The 17,028-nt window shown below is 36.7% G+C and overlaps 1 protein-coding gene across 1 annotated transcript; it reads left to right on the top strand.

Moving 5' to 3' along the window:
* The first annotated feature begins 2,129 nt into the window (after positions 1-2,129).
* Positions 2,130-16,882, top strand: LOC123288337 (cysteine-rich venom protein-like). Its single transcript, XM_044776833.2, has 9 exons — positions 2,130-2,263; positions 2,330-2,514; positions 5,007-5,065; positions 9,903-10,022; positions 11,833-11,923; positions 13,079-13,224; positions 14,345-14,439; positions 15,240-15,328; positions 16,442-16,882. The coding sequence occupies exons 1-9, from the start codon at positions 2,130-2,132 to the stop codon at positions 16,567-16,569; spliced, it is 1,047 nt and encodes a 348-aa protein (XP_044632768.2). The 3' UTR covers positions 16,570-16,882.
* The last annotated feature ends 146 nt before the right edge of the window (positions 16,883-17,028 follow it).

The raw sequence follows: 17,028 nt of genomic DNA on the forward strand, positions 1-17,028 counted from the left end.
TATAATTGAGGCTTCTTTTTTATCTGTCCAGTCACTCTGTGCCTTTTGCTTGGCAAATTCAATCCATTTACACTTAGAGTAATAATTGATATGTAAAGACTTACTAATGCCATCTTATTAATCACTTTCTGATTGTTTTGTATTTCCAATGTTTCTTTTTCCCTCTTTTTCTGCCTACCTTTGTAGATTGGTTGTTTTCCATGGTGATATGATTTGTTCCTCTTTATTTGTCTTTTGTGGACCTACTCTCGGTTTTTGTTTTGTGGTTACCATGGGGTTTACATAAAACATTTTATAAATAAAATAATCCATTTTCAACTGATAGCAGCTTATCTTCAATCGCCTATGAAGGCTTCAGCATTTTCCTCCTCCCTTTCATGTTACTGATGTCATAATCTACCAGTTTTTATGTTGTATTTGTTAGCAGTTTATAGTAGCTATAGTTTTTTTTACTACTCTTTTCCTTCAACTTTTATACAATAGTTGAGTGGTTAGTACACTATCCTAATATAGAGTTACATTTTTCTAAGTCTGACTGTACATTTTTCACCATTATGAATGTACTGTGTACTTTCATATCACCAATTAGCGTCTTTTCATTTCAGCTTGAAGAACTCCTTTCAGCATTTCTTGTATGCAGGTTTAGTGGTAGTGAACTCGGTCAGCTTTTGTTTGTCTGGGAAAGCCTTTATTTCTCCTTTATATCTGAAGGATAACTTTGCCAGGGAAAGTGTTCTTGGCTAGCAATTTTTATCTTTCAACATTTTCAATATGTCATTCCACTCTCTCCTGGGCTGTAGAGTTTCTGCTGAGAAATCTGCTGATGGTCTAAAGGGGTTCCTTTGTAGGTTACCTTTTTTTCCCTGTGGCTGCCTTTGGGATTCTTTCTTTACCATTGATTTTTGACAGTTTCATTATAACATATCTTGGAGATCTTCTTGCATTGAGATGAAAAGATGTCCTATTAGTTTCGTGGACTTATAATTCTGTCTTTCTCCAGGTTTGAGAAGTCCTCAGCTATTATTTCTTTAAATATACTTTCTGCACCCTTTTTCTCTTCTCCTACATTTCCGATTATTCTGATATTTATCTCTCTGATGGAATCTAATAACTCTGGTAGGCTTTCTCACTCTTTTTAATTTTAGTTTCTTTTTCTCTTCTAACTACCATTTCAAAATTCCTATCCTCTAATTCATTTACCATTCCTTCCATTTGCTCTGCCCTGCTACAGATGCTCTCTATTGCATTCTTCATCTCATTTGTTGATTTCTTCATCTCCAGAATTTATACTTGTTTCTTTTTTGCAATTGCAATCCCTTTGGTAAAGAAGTCATTTTGTTCATATTTTATTCCTGATTTCACAGAATTTTCTTTCTGAGTTTTCCATAACTCATTGAGTTTCTTCATACCAGTTATTTTGGATTCTTTATTGGTTATATCACAATATTCCATGTCTTTGACGTCAATTTCTGGAGAATTATTGTTATTTTCTTTGTGTGATGCCATATTATCTTGATTTTTCTTGTTACTTGTAGTTATGCATTTCTGCTTTCCCTTTGAAGTAGCAGACACTTCTTCAACTCTTTATCCATTGTCTTCAGCAGATGGAGTTTTATTTCTATTATGTGAGGTGTGTTTTTTTCAGTTTTTGTGAAACTGTATCTGCTGCACTTTTCTTGTTTCCCCTTGAGGGTGAATTTTTAATCTTTTGTGTCTATTCTGGTTCTTTTAATTCACCCAGCTGGCTTTGGAATCCTCTGTTGTTTTCCAGAAGGTGGCGCTATAGCTCAACTTTGTAGTTTATCCATTGCCCATCAACTGCGGCCTCTTTACTGACTATGCTCCCAGTTTTCCAGAGTACCTTCTCACAGGTGCACTGGGGAGCACGCACAAAAAGCTGCCAGTAGAGTTGAAGGCGATGTGGGTTTAGCATTTGGTGCATTGGGGGTGCCCATGGACCTGGTAGGGAGATTTCCAAGGATGGCACCCCGAGACATTGGTGGGTAGAATTTCTGCTGAGCACAATCCCTTTAACACTGTTTGAAATTCTTATCTGCCTCTTTCCCAATGTCCTCTGTCCCCCCAGGCTAAAGCTCCCACCGTACTACTCCAGGTGCTGGTGGGGAGAAATGGGTTTCTCCAGCCGCATCCCGCCCAGCTGGGGTAGCTGGGCTGTCACGCACCACTTTCCTTTTTCCCTGCGGGAGAGATCGCTTCTGCTGGATAAATCAGCTCCCTACAGTGTTTCCTTAGGGGAAGGGAGGTGCCAAGAAAGTTTCTGTTACCAACTCCACTGTGACTAGATTCCTATTTTTTCTTTTTCCTCCAGTGTTGTGCTAGAGTCTCCCTTCGGGAAGGCTAGACTTCTGCACTGGCTCGTACATGAGTGCCTGCTTAGGCGTAAGCCACCTGACTTTTTGCCCAACTGTGGCAAGAGGGGTCTAGGCAGTTTTGCTGGCTCCGCTGGTTCCACAGCTCAGATGGAGGTTTGTCTGTCTCTTACCAGCTGCATTGGTAAGTGAAATTCCTCTCTGGACTCTTGGAGTAAAAGTCCTAGGTTCCAAAATATCCACAAAGGTGCCTTTGTTTATGTATGATTGTCTAATTTGTTGATTAAAAAGGGGGAATAAAAAGGAGGAACATCTTATGCTACCAGGTTGCTATCACTTCTTCCACATATACTTCTTTATTTTTTTTTCGTAAGGAGGATTACCCCTGAGCTAATATCTGTGCCAGTCTTCTTCTATTTTGTATGTGGGTCACTGCCACAGCATGGCTGAGGAGTGGTGTAGGTTGGCACCAATATCCAAACTGTGAACCCTGGACGCTGAAGCAGAGCACGGGAAACTTAACCACTATGGCCTGGGGCCATCCCCCCCATATAGTTCTTTCCATACTCCATAGTATCTTGCTTTGTCCAGTGTTACTAATAAATTAATTAATTAAAAATTAGTGAAAGATAATAATAAAGGTCACTAAGTGCCTACAATATTGCAAGCCCTAAGAGTTTTAGCTGAATTAACTTATTTCATAATAACTCTAACATCTCATGGTTATTAAGATTACCCCATTTTACAGTTGAGAAAATTGAGGCACGAGGAAAATATATCACTTGCTTATGTTTTCTTGGTTAGTGAGCGGTGAAGCTGGGATATGAACAAGGGCGACTGGCTGCAGAGACCACTCCCTAAAACACTATTGTGGCTGCCTTTCCAATCTAGATTAACACAATCTTGGAGGAAAACTATTTTTTAATGAAAGCATGAAAAATTAACAGTTTTTAGAATAAATTTATTACATATGTCAAACTCATTTTTCCCCCTTTGATGTATTTGGGAGATCTTTTCTTTCAGCAAATTATGATACTGTATTTCTAGAAAATTATTTGAACGCATTATTTCAATATAGTGGCATTTGATGATAAAAATAAGGTAAAAATTATTTTCCTGCATTCATTAAATCTCAGATTGTATGAATGATTTTAATAATGGAACATAACGTGAGATTTTTTTTAATATGCCTTATATCATGCTTAGACGACACAAGGGCAATTTACTGAATGCTAATTAGTTAGTAATTCCATGGAATGCTTTTGAGAAAAAATACATACGTCTCTATCTAGTTAAATTGTATTATATTCTCTAGACCATTGTCGTAAAACTTGTCTTCCCTAACCTATCATTACTAACATTGTTAACCCTAATTACAGCAGAACTGCAATTATTAACTGAATTCTTCTTTAGAACTCAATATTGGGCTTATTTAGTACTGAAGCAGGTGATAAGACCTTTTAGGGGAGGTTTTCACTGTCACACGTTACTACTACCTTGTACAATTCAGAGTAACCAAACAGGAAAGAGAAGTGATTTGTGTTTCATATATATACTGCTGTTCTGAGGAACAAAATAAGTTCATCTCTCTTTGGACATAGAAACATCTTTTCCTTCCCATCTGCTCATTTCAGGTAAAACATTTGCTGCATTATTTAATAATAAGAGCTGTCTACAGTGGGAATAAAACTTTTGTAGTCTTTAATTTTATTCTCAACTTTACTGCTAGTAGATGGGAGTGTATTAATTATTAGGGTTTATATCAAATATTTTTTTCAGCATTGCCTTGGTCCAATATACCAAATAAACCAAAAGATGAATCATGCATGGCATATTGTACTCATATTTGACTTAACACTTTTTAATGGGGAGTAGAGATAAACTGCAGTATATTCAGAACAAAGATATTAGGGAACTGAGGATAGTCAAAAACATGTCATACACAAATTGGTTGAAGGGGGCAGGCTGTCCAACTTTTCGGACAGGATCCCCACTGGGACAATGATAGCCAACATTAATACTTAATAGTCATAAAGAAGAATTAGAGCAAAATTTCATGGGAAAAAGGTGTTTTAAGAAATAACTTCTAAAATAAAAGAATTGTTATAAAAGTAACACTTGGCAATTTTTTAATAATAGTAATAACAGTGGAGAATTATATGGACTAAGAGTAAGAGTGTGATGGAAATATAAATCCATCACTCTTTGGAGTATTCACTTGTATAACTTTAGCGTACAATCTTGCAAATCTGCAACTTGCTTTGTTCTCTGGTACATTAAAAAGTATAATGACCAAGAGAGAAATTTTTTAAGACAAGGTTTTAAACTAACTTCCTCCAACTGGAGACGCTCATCAGTGATATGAATTATTACAGATCAACTTCTCCTTTGGTTAGGTCTCAAATTCTTGTCTTTCTAAAGGTATTAAGAAGAATTCCTGGGTTCCAACCTAGCAATGGGTAACACAAGAATAAAGCCTGCATTTGTAGGTAAAGGGTGAGATTGACTTTCATTGAGAAAAACTGTTCATCTGACCAAGAAAATCTGTTCTTATATTCTACAAAATCTCTGCAAAAAGTTATATGAATCCATTTCTTAATATTATAATAATTTTGTTCATAAAGTAAGCTATTTCTATGTACTCATAAATCTCATTAATGCTTCATTTCTTCTCAGAGACAATGGTGTTGGTGGTCATATGCTTCATGTTAGTGCTGCAACAAGCTGCAGGAATGGTAAGGATTTGACTTAGAAGATAGATTTTAAGCTCTAATAATAAGGCTGCCTTACCCATTACTCATGGTGAATGTTACACAGACAAAGATGATGTTTGCAAATCTCCTGGCATGGGGAGCAAAAAGAAATCTTCTCTGGTCATATAATACACCTTGGTTCTCACCAATGCATATATTCACAGTAATCAATAACTTTCTTACTGGTTAAAACTACTAAGCAATAGACAGTAGGTCAGCAATGAGCATCAGATGTGAAGTATAGCATGAATCAGAAGCATAAAGTAACTCACTGCTTGCCTTATAGAAATCCATTTTTATCATGAGTAGCTTATTCAGTTGAAGAATTTAACATATGCTTGAAGATATAGTTTCTAGACCTACAAAAGTGTATATTTGATATTACAAAGTCCTAAACAGCAACAGTTCAAAAATGAAAGTATAATTTTGGCTTCCAAAGTTTAGCTCACTCCATTTCAATTTAGTTCAATTCAACAACCACATATTTAATGTCTACTATACCAGACACTTGCTAGATGCTAGGGATGGAGCAATAAATAAGATTAACTTGCTACTGCTCACATAACACTTCGAGTAGTAGAGGATTTATGGGTCAACAGGCAATTTTAAAAGTATGATAAGTGCATTGCAAAGGTACCTATGGGGCTTCAAAGAACATTATTACTGAACATTTGCTATTTTTAAAAAATTCTAAGCACTTTGTATTTATCATCTCATCTAGTCCTGATGATAATACAATTAGTAGAATTTAGACCAGTGAGGAGAGAGGAGAGAGATGGAAAAGGGAAGTATTTGAGGAAAAGGTTATATCAGGTCTGAAGTGTGACAGATAAGAGAGAGAGCATGAGAGTTTGAGCAGAAGCCAGTTTAGAGTATGAAGAAGTAAGAGACAGTCATGTTTGGTGGAGTTAGAAGAGATGAACTGTGGGATGAAGCTGGAGTTGTAAGAGGAGGCTCCAGTCTTATCAGACCTAAGCAATCAGGAAGCGTTCAAATTAGAGACAGATAGAGTCAGATTTGCATTTCAGAAAGACCACTCTATCATATGACAGAGGGCAACACAGGAGGCAGGGAGACTCGTTGGGAACTTGCTCAGTAATGTAAGTGAAATGTTATGATAGTGGCCTGTGCTTGATTATGGGAATGAGGATCTAATTCCAAAGTAGAAGCTACAGGATTCCGAGATTGATTAGACATGAGATGTGAGGAGAGGGTGACAACATCTGGTTTGCATCACTGGGTCACTGGTGATGCCATTCACTAGAATAGAGGGCACCTGATGATGATCAGGCATAGAAGGGAGCCAAGGATGAATTTATCTGGCGCAGGTAGGTTTCGGGCGAGGCGTGAATGAGATCTGAGCTGGAGGTAGAGGTTTGGGGGTCATCAGCATATAAGTGACACCGAAACTGCAAAGGTGGAAAGTGTATAAAGTAAAAAAGGAAAGAATACTGAAGAATACCAAGATTGAAGGGTGAGCCAGAGGAAGGGAAGCTTAAAGGGAAGGAGACTGAGAAGAAGAAATAGCAACATCACAAAAGTCAAGGGGAAAGTGATTCAAGAAGAAAGATGTACGCAACATTTCCCAATGCTACTGAGACAAATAGCATAAGGAATGAAAAGTTTCCATTATATTTACCATTGATGAGGTTGTGATGGTCTCAGCAAATGCCAGTTCAGTAGGGTTGTGGGGACAGAAGACAGAATGTAGTAGGTTGAGAAACAAGTGGAAAGTGAACAAGTAGAGAAAGATACAAGATTTTAGAAAAATAGGCTATATCCCGCTCCTTGCTAAAAGAGGAAACTCGAAGAAATGAAAGATCTGCCCCGTAAATTTCTACTTCCTCTTACCCTCCTTGACTATAAGAACAAGTAGGTTAGGTGGTGTACCAGGAAAAAGGAAGGCAATTTTATACCCTTGAAGTTTAGTGATTATCATAATTTGACTTCTGTATTTATTTAAAGGGATAGTGAGTTTGACTTCTAAAGAACTGAAGCTTTTACCAGACTAGGAAGTTATTTGAGTAAAACAAAAAGAAGAAAGCATCTTCCATATTTCTCAAAAGAAGATAAGAAAAAACAAGTTTTCCATAGTTGGTTACCATCTTTGTGCACCATGTAAGTAGATTAGTATCAGCACATGGGAAGAAGAATTTTAGCTAAAGTTTAGAAGTGCTATTTCCTAAGTGATCATTGCATTGTAGGTGCCAGTCTCTTGACCTGGAAAGACCCTAGGATTTATTTAGTGTCAAAAGAATTTGTTCACATTCTGGCATTTTTGCTCACTGATTTTGTAAGTTTAGATAAGAGATTTTTAACATGTCTAATTTCCAGGGTCCTCATCTATAAAATGGGCATAGAGTTTTAGTCAATCCTGCCATTTATTCTGAGCAGTGTCCATTAAGGAGTGATTTATTTAGTCTAGAATATCTCTGAACCTTAATTTCTTCATTTTTTCCAGTGGAGATGATAATTCTTACCACAATGGGGTGCTTTGAGAAACAAATTATATAATAGTACTTCCATAAAGTGTAGAAATTAAAATTCTTTCACAGCTTTTTTAAGATACAGGGAAAGAAAATGTGACAATATATTAATGAATGTTATGAATATCCCCAAGGCTGAGTGTGATGGGTCTGCTGCTTAGTACTCACAGTGTTGGCTTCCAGGAAACCCATTGCACATTCAAGGGTCTCAGTTATCATTTGCTTTTGGCTTCTTAATCGTGTGAGCTATAACTTTAAGAGCACGTTTGGCCTTCTGCCCTCTTGTTATTCACATAGCACTTTAAAACATCAGGGACTATTCTTGCTGCTTTGTGTTTGGTAATGGTGTGATTGGAAAAGCAATACTAGTGCATATGAGAAGGTCAATGTGAGGTGATGTCTGAGTAAAAGGATGCATTAGTGCAAAGAAATTAGACACTAATTCAGTTATTTAAGCAAACTTGCCCAGCTTTAGTGATGTACTTATACTCAAATGCTTGTGATCCTCTGAAACTGTATTTTCAGAACGCCTTTAGTGGGGTTTTTTTGCCAAATACTTTCTTTGGGTTTGATCAGTGAGTCAAAAGATGTTATTAGCAAATCCAAGAAATAAAAAAGACATATGAGCACACTGATAGCAAAATGCTTAATGTGGTAAGCTGTTTTCGAAAAAACAATGGTAGCTTCCATATGTTGCCGTCATTATTAAATGAGAGCCTATAAGCATAAACGGTATGTTATCTGTTTATTAATTTGCACTTCTAAGTTTAAATTAATTGCTTTCTGGATATAATGAAAAAAGAGACTCTCCATAATCCAGTCAACCTTTCTGAATCTGTTCTTTCCTGGGTAAAACAAGGCACTTCTTTCACTCAGAGTCTAGATAAGGATCAGAATTCAACACAGATGTTTTCTTTTGTTCCAAATTTATTGAGATATAATTGACACATACACATAATTGTACAACATGTTGATTTGTTACACTTATATATTACAAATGATAACCACCATAGGTTTAGCTAACACCTCCATCATGTCACATCATTACCATTTCTTTTTTCAACCCAAATGTTTTCAGTGCATGAGCATTAATGAAGCGATATTTGTAGAGGAAGGAACAGGGTTGAAGGAACAAAGGTAGAGACCAGCAGCAGTGGAAAGCCTTTCCACTGCTAGGCCTCAGGGACTAGAGGAAGAAATAATGTTATGGAGTTTGAAGCCAAAAAAATGGGATCAAGAATGGAGATATCTACTCCAGAGATGGAGTGCAGAAGTAGGAAGGGAGTGGCAAGAAATGTGCTGACCTCTACCCCATCTCAACCCTCTATTTTCCTACCAGTGCCTCCCTTTGATTCACTCTATCCAGAAAGCCTGAGTAAGACAAGTGAGCCCAGGGCGTGCAGACCAGAAAGGTCAGCTCCAGCCCACAGGTCAGGGCACAGAAGGATGGGCAGTACACAGGTTGGGCAGTACAGCAAATAGAGAAGAACCAGCACAGCATCTACTAAATGATTTCTGGGGTTTCTTTCAGCTTTTTCAGTCCATAATTTTTAATGAGTAATTTTTCCATTTTTAAAAAATATGTTGCCCCTTAGTTATGCTCTTATTTAGATAGAAAAGGATAATTTCTGAGGGTGGTTTAAACATAAGTATGCACACAACTCATAATCTCTATAAGATACTGAATACAGTTGGCGGAGACACCCCAGAATGCCACTCATATTGTTTAATCTAAATAATATCTGGATCTACTATAGCCTTCTTAGATTTCTCTGTGGTTTTTTAAGCCTGAAATTCTCTGCATTTTGAGTAGATATTTCTTGTTGGGTATCATATGGCTCAAATTCTCTTTTTGAGTAAAAGGTTGGAACTATTTTTTTGTTCTATTGGCATTTTCTGGTGCTAATTAGGCCGATGATGAGGACTTTAAATTCTTGCATGTTATAGGATAGGATCGTGTGTAAATAGGTCTTATGGATCAAATTAATCTATTATTGAAGGCAAAAAATGGTGATATTCAAAAGGACAAGCCCAAGTTCCACGCAATTTTATGAGTTAGACTACTTATTGATTCTCAAAGCATGGTCCCTGAGAACCTGTTGGAAAGGCAAATTCTCTCACCCCACCCAGTCTTCCTGAATCAGAAACTCTGGGGGTGGAGCCTGTAATTGTGTATTAACTAGCCCTCTGGGTGAGTTTGATGTTAAAGCTAGAGAACACAAAGCTAAACATTTTTATTAACTTCCACATTGAAATAAAGCAATTGTAGTTCTGTTACTTTGTTTTTCAATATGGTAACATTGTCCTTAGTAACTTTTTGCTTCATTTTAAAGTCAGATATCTCAGTTTCCTCTTTATCAACCCGTCATCTATCAATCCAAATGGAGATTGTTAATACACACAATGACATGAGAAGGATGGTGAAGCCCACTGCTTCCAACATGCTTAAAATGGTAAGTTTTGTCATGTTGATGGATCGTTATCAACTAGCATTTAACCATTTAGCAATGGATGTTAAGCTAGGATCTACATATGTGAAATGCTCTAATCTGTTTATTTCACTAGAAAGTTGACCTATTGGCTGGTGGTTAAATGCAACACCCTGCGTTTGAACTGAACATGTTGATTCTATCATTCTAGGATGAAGATATAATTAATGGACCAATGTTGTGGAAGAAACCCTGTAAATTACCTAACTTGAATAATTAGATGCCAAACTACAAATGAAAACTTAAACTGTATAATAAAATATGGCATATAGGTCTGGAATATGAGAGTCCCACTCTTTTTGGCCATGATCAGATCATATGTTATATAATGTGAACAGATTTGGACAACACATTAATAAAAAGAGCATATACCGAAGATGTTGATTGGCATGGTGCAGAGCCTGGAAACCCAAACACAATAAAGTAGGAGATAATTTGGGTTAAATAAAGAATATCCCAGGAGGATATGATAGTTGACTCTAAGATAATTACTTAATCTGGAGGAGCCTCAGCTTTCTTGGCTATTAGTGGAAATGATACTTCAAACTTTGTTCAATCTTTGTGAGGATTATTAGAGAAATATTAAATATGTAAATAAAATGCCAGTAACATATGGGATGCGAAATAGAAATTAGTTCCCGTTTCTCTTTTCAATTCAAGTATTTAAAGTGTTATATGACAAATGAATTAGATTTCCCAAAGGGCTGAGCTAGAATCAACAAATCATAGGTATTTGGAGGCTATACTATACCTCAATAGATTAAAAAAATCTGTGTAGCAATTAATGCTACAGTGAGCTGTCCTAGAAGGTACTGAACACATATTTCAATTATGGTCAAAATGAGTATTTTTTGGAAAGGATTCCTGTAATTAATGGGAAATAGAATCTATTATCTTTCTGGTTCATTCCATTTCTGCGACTCTATGACAGTCGGTTCTTAATCTAGGCTATGGGAAGGAATTTTTCCACTGAGTCTCATGTCTAGCTTCACTTCTGAGAAAGTGTGTTGTGCCAAATGCACAGGATAAATACCTCATGACCACAATAAGTAATTGGAATTGCCTTCCCAAAGATACAAGATAAGTCTGCTCTATTCTGAACATTTCTTCTCATCTTAGCTTGGGACATTTTTTTTTTCTTCCTTTAAAGGAATGCTAGTAATCTTGGCTTAGCTTGTCTGAATTACGATAATACTAAATCCCTATTTGCATTGATTTTCCTAGATTTTTTTCTATTTTGTATATGAGATAAGGGTGAGCATTTATTTTTCCATACATTTTGTCCTTCACACCGTTGTATTTCATTTAGTATAACACAAACTTACTAATGCTTACTATAACATCCAATGTATATTAACATATGAAGACTACTGCAGATGCAATAGACATTTTGGGGGGGGAAACAGCACATATTTAGTCTCATTTCTAGTTAAATAGCCATAGCCCCAAGCTAGAAAAAAAAAGAATTATCACCTGTATTGTCTATCTAAAAGAGTGAGCCTTGGTTTTGAAATATTTATTTTCCTGCTAAGAAGATGGCTATTCTTTTTCCTAAAATGTTTCACCTGTGACCCACATATAGAAAGACACTTCCTAGTAACTAAGTCATTTAGGAAAGCAAGAAATGTATCTTTTGTTAGAACAATGGAAAAATAAGAAATTCGGGAAAATAATTCATCAGATAGGCATTTGTTTTCAATATAATCATCCACATCTCCATTATCTCATGAAAGCTTCGTATTTTCATTTCCAAATGTTTTTCATTTATTTCAAGATGTGGAATCATGAAGCTGCAAAGAATGCTGAAAAGTGGGCAAAAAAGTGCACCCTGACTCACAGTTCTTCCTCCAAACGAAAAATTAGCTGTAAGTCAAGCTTCTCCAGTGAATGATATGTCATTTTATAAAAACTAAAAATTAACTAAAAATCATTGAAGTAGCAAACATGGCAGTTTGAGAAAGGTGATCTAATTTTTGTCTGTTGGTTTTAGATTTATCACCTGTCACACACACACCCTGCTTCTTTTCTTATTGTCCTTCCATCTTTTTTAAACTCTTGTCCTAAAATCTCTTTACTCCTGCTACTCCAAGTCAAAAAAGTAAAATGAGTCTGTAGGGATCAAAGGCAAAAGCTATGAGGGAGGAAAACAACAAAAAATTGTTTGAAGTACTTTTTTCTGAAGTTAAGTCTATTTAGATACTCATCATCCTTATTTAGCCACATGCCAAATTTATTCCTGAAATGCAAAAAAATCTCCCGCTTAACACAGTATTGTCAAAGTTACCAAACCACAAGCTCCTGGTGAAAATAATCATTTATTTCAGTATAACTTTCCAGAACGTAAGTGTAAGTGGTGTTAATGTAGAATTAAATCTCTATGTAACTTCCGAAGTCCTCAGGTCACCCCACTCTGCCTGTCCATTCTACTCCAACCTATCTTACTTGTTTTTACTAATATCTGGCCAGCCTCCACCTCATCACATACATGCCATTGTCACTCTTGCATCCATGGCTTTGATTTTGTCATTTTCCTACTGGATAACCCATCTCTATCTGATCTATTTGCTCTCTGCTTCACATGTGCTCCCCTTATTTCCTTAGCTGAAGAGCCAAGGATAAAAATTATGTCTGAAACTTTTTTGACTATCCCCTGTATGCATATCACGAAGGCATAGCAGATAATCAATACTTGTCAATTCACAGTGTTTATCAGTTTACTAGTGTTACCAAAATGATGACTGTGATTGCATGAAACTACATAATCAGTTTGAAAATGAATTACTGTTTACCTTTAAAAAAGAGCTATTCCTAGGTTGCAGGAAAAGTGATTCCAATTCACAGAGCCAAGCTGTTGAAATTGAAATTGGATATCTCCCATAGGTCAGTTGGTGAAAGATGGCTGCACATCTTTGGGAGGTGATATTGATCCCCAAAACTAAAATGTAATGTTTTAATAGTTTTCAGTGAGGATTCTTCACTAGTGGTTTAACTGTTGGTTCATTGTTTTTTCTAATTTTTAGTTGCTGGCTGTGGGGAGAATATACTCATGTCCAGTCGTATCAAATCTTGGCCAGATGTAATCCAATATTTTTACGAGGAACTTAAATATTTTAAATATGGATTTGGACGTACTCGAGCAAATGTTAAAATTGGCCATTACACCCAGGTAAAAATGAAATGACAAAAGCTTAATGTTTCTTGTCCTCTACCATCCCAGAATTACTTTTTCTCCTGAGTTTATCGTGGAAATGCCAAGCAGTCATCTGAGCTATGTAATCTTTATGTGAGCATGAAAGCTCCTCTTCTTTATAAAGTATGTGCTACCTGTTAATATACATAAGCATCTGTCTACTATTTCTTGGATACCCACAAACACTTATCTCATCATTGTGACCTTGATTTGCCACAGCAGATTTTTTTAAATGATAGTTCTGGAAGTAAAGTGATGAAATGAATTCGATTATATTTAAGCAACAGTAAATGACCTTTAAACAAAAGTCTTGAAGTCTTTTCTCTGGGCCAGTCACAGGATGAAATGCTAAAGAGAAAAATAATCAACAATATTAGACTCTTATATATCCACTTTTTTTTTTTTAAAGATTTGATTTTTTCCTTTTTCTCCCCAAAGCCCCCCGGTACATAGTTGTATATTCTTAGTTGTGGGTCCTTCTAGTTGTGGCATGTGGGACGCCACCTCAGCGTGGCTTGATGAGCGGTGCCATGTCCGCACCCAGGATTCGAACTGACAAAACACTGGGTCGCCTACAGTGGAGTGCGCGACCTTAACCGCTCGGCCACGGGGCCAGCCCCTTATATATCCACTTTTTAAAATTGTTGAATAGATAATTTTTGTATTATATTAAAATTAAAGAAAAGTTATATTGGGGCACCAGAGATTATCTGCACAAAAACACAACGACAATAAGCTTTTTTCTTCTTTTCCCTGCAAAAATCAAATTGCTTGTAGGTGACTTTCTCCTCATTGCCCAACACTCCGTTGTCTACATATTTATGAATTTGGGAATGAATCATTGTTATAACAAAGGTATCATGAATGCATAAAGCTTCCTTCGATGTTAAATGAAGCGCTATAGTTGTAAGAGAGATTTTAAAAGAATAATCATCAAGTTTATAGGGAAATTTAAAATATCTGAAGCCTATACTTTTCAGCTTTTAAAATTCCCTTCATTGATGATTTCTAATAAGCAGTTAAGAAACAAAAAGCCAACAGTGTGAACACTATAAATTTAATTAAAATGACTTGATTTTAAACTTTTCACTTACAGCTTGTTTGGCCCACTTCCCACCAGCTCGGCTGTGCATTAGCCTACTGTCCTCACAAGACTTTAAAGTATTTCTATGTTTGCCAGTATTGCCCCGGGTAAGTACAGTGCAAGAGATCCTTTTGGGCATATAGTAGGCCAAGTGGCTTGCACGTTGAACTATAATCCAACCCCTTTCATCAATCTGAGGTTCTAGGGTAGCTTCATGGAGAGCCTTGAAGGCAGGTTTTGAAGAATGGAGAGACTTGGGAAAGACAGGAAACAACAAGCAGTGCATTCTCAGGGGTGATAAAGCCATGGGGATATCAATAGCATGGTGTATAGAGAATGGGCTCTGGGGGCCACAAGGTTCAAATACAAACATTGGCTCTGCCACTCACTAGTTGTGTGACCTTCAGTTCCCCAATAACATAATAACATGGAGCTCATTTTTTCTTATCTATAAAGAAGCAGTGGCAATACATTTCTTGTAGGATCTTTCTGAGGATTAAATATGAAAAGCTATGTTAAGTGTCTAGCATCGTTCATGGCACATAATAGATTCTCAATGAAAGCAAATTCATCTAATAAAGAAGTAATAGTCTGCGTGATGCTAATACCAAAAATTCTTAGGAACCTTACTGCAAACCTGTCTTCTGGCTGCATGCCTTTGGTCCTCTGTAAAGGCAGTGGGAGTAAAGGCAGTAGAGTAGGAGATGGAACCCCATCTCCTTTCTTCTGCATATATTTATATACTATCAATTTACCTTGAAATTGTCTCTGTGGCTTCACCCTTCAAAGATTCCTCCTCTTCTTTCCTAAGCTCTTGAGACTCTTGCTGTATATTCCACTCCCATGGCACAATCCTATATTCCTTACTGTTGTCACTAATTCTGTCCTTCAAAACTTTGATTGCCAGGGGAAACTATGTGAAAAGAATGAATACCCCATATAAAAAAGGAGAACCATGTGGAGACTGCCCTCATCATTGTGATAATGGGCTTTGCAGTAAGTAATATCCATTCTGCATCTTTACTTGGTGATGTCTACATGGACACTGACCTTACTGAGGATGACTGTCTCAGAATCTGCCCTGATAGATATATGCCCCCATTCTGCTTCTGGGTCTTCCTTTTCCTACATCAACCTTTTAGACCTTGGCAATAAAACCAGATCTAAAAATGAAGTGGTAAGTTCAGCTGCCATTTGAGAGTAATGATGACTAAAACAATACAGACATGAGGTAGTCATTCAGAGCAAAGTTAACCCAAGCCAAAGTGGAGATTAAGTTTCCCTTTAAGTCCTTCTTTTTCTCGGTGAGGGAGGGAAAAGGCAAAAGTATAGAAACCAACCAACTACAATATCAGACAGGGTCAGGCCTGATTTGGTTTTGCCCCTAAACAAAAGGGAATATGTAAAAAAGAAACTTAATGTTGTGCTCCACAGAGTGGCTACCCCTTTCCTCTCTCTCTCACACACACATATGCACACACATTCAGAACTCAGACACACTCTGCCAATTCCATCACTTGATTGCTCCCTAACAGCTGCATTTCACTGGAAGCAGGCACCTGAAAAAAGAGTGTGGGGCTATTTTAAGAAAATGTTGAAGGTTCCAGCTAGTCTTCTGTTAATCCCCAGACAGTACACACACACATCAGAGCCACTGCTAGTAGAGGATGCTATTCCTTCCTGTGGTTTGTTGAATGGAATGGGAGATGGATTTGTGTTCCCCGTTTGGTACCCTTGTCGCTTTGTACAATCCACTCATCCCACAAGCAGATATGATAGCACACAGACACACACACATATACACACTGGGCTAAATAAGTAACACCTGAAACATATTGGGAATTAAGGTTATTTCTGTTACTGTGCACCTTATTGGTACAAGACAGGAAAATTTATTTGATTTTATAAAGCTCTAGGTGTGTAAACTCTATATCTGCTACATAAGTTATGTCTGTTAAGCCGTTTAAAACTGTTACGTCTTATTATGTACTGAACTTTAAATAACAGAATGTCCAGAGTAAGTAGATTTTCCCTGAGATAATACAGTTTTGGGTAACTGATAGTTTCATCCAAGAAGCAGCGTTTTATTTGCCTTTTATTTCATTTTAGCCAATCCCTGCATGCATGTAAATAAGTACTCAAATTGTGACGACTTGGTCGGAAAACACGGCTGTGCTACAAAAGACATGATGGAAAGCTGCCCTGCCACCTGCAAATGCCCCACAGAAATAAGATAGAACATCTTTAATGGTGCAGTTTCTTCTTAAGAGCAAAGTGACTTCCCTTAAAAAAAAATGACTGTAAAAGTTTCATATCTTCTTTTATCAGTTCACACGTTTTGAAAAAGTCTTCTATTGAATACATCCTCTTTCATGAATTAAATTTGATAATATCTGAATTTTAAAAGGTAATAAAAACAGTAAATTCAGTAACTGTGAACTATAGATATGAACGTAATGTTGACTGTAATAAATTATTTAGTCATCATAATTGATAACATACTTAAAGCTTTTGTGTAACTCTTATGAATAAACATGCTCAAATTTTTTTAAACAGCTCAGAAATTCTTTTTTTCACTAAGACTTTAAAAAAAATGCATTGATGAGGATATGCACCTGCATCCTTGAAGAGCTCTGTTCTGGTTGGCATCTGTAGGCCAGAGATAATAGGGGCATATACTGACCTCAATGATAATT

The sequence above is a fragment of the Equus asinus genome, chromosome 8 (assembly GCF_041296235.1).
Source record: "Equus asinus isolate D_3611 breed Donkey chromosome 8, EquAss-T2T_v2, whole genome shotgun sequence".
NCBI classification, from domain to species: domain Eukaryota; kingdom Metazoa; phylum Chordata; class Mammalia; order Perissodactyla; family Equidae; genus Equus; species Equus asinus.

Coding starts and splice junctions, on each gene's coding strand:
- LOC123288337 (XM_044776833.2), top strand. CDS start 2,130: ATGGGTTTCTCCAGCCGCATCCCGCCCAGCTGGGGTAGCTGGGCTGTC. Junction 2,515..5,006: donor GTCTCTTACCAGCTGCATTG/GTAAGTGAAATT, acceptor ATTTCTTCTCAG/AGACAATGGTGTTGGTGGTC. Junction 10,023..11,832: donor CTTCCAACATGCTTAAAATG/GTAAGTTTTGTC, acceptor ATTTATTTCAAG/ATGTGGAATCATGAAGCTGC.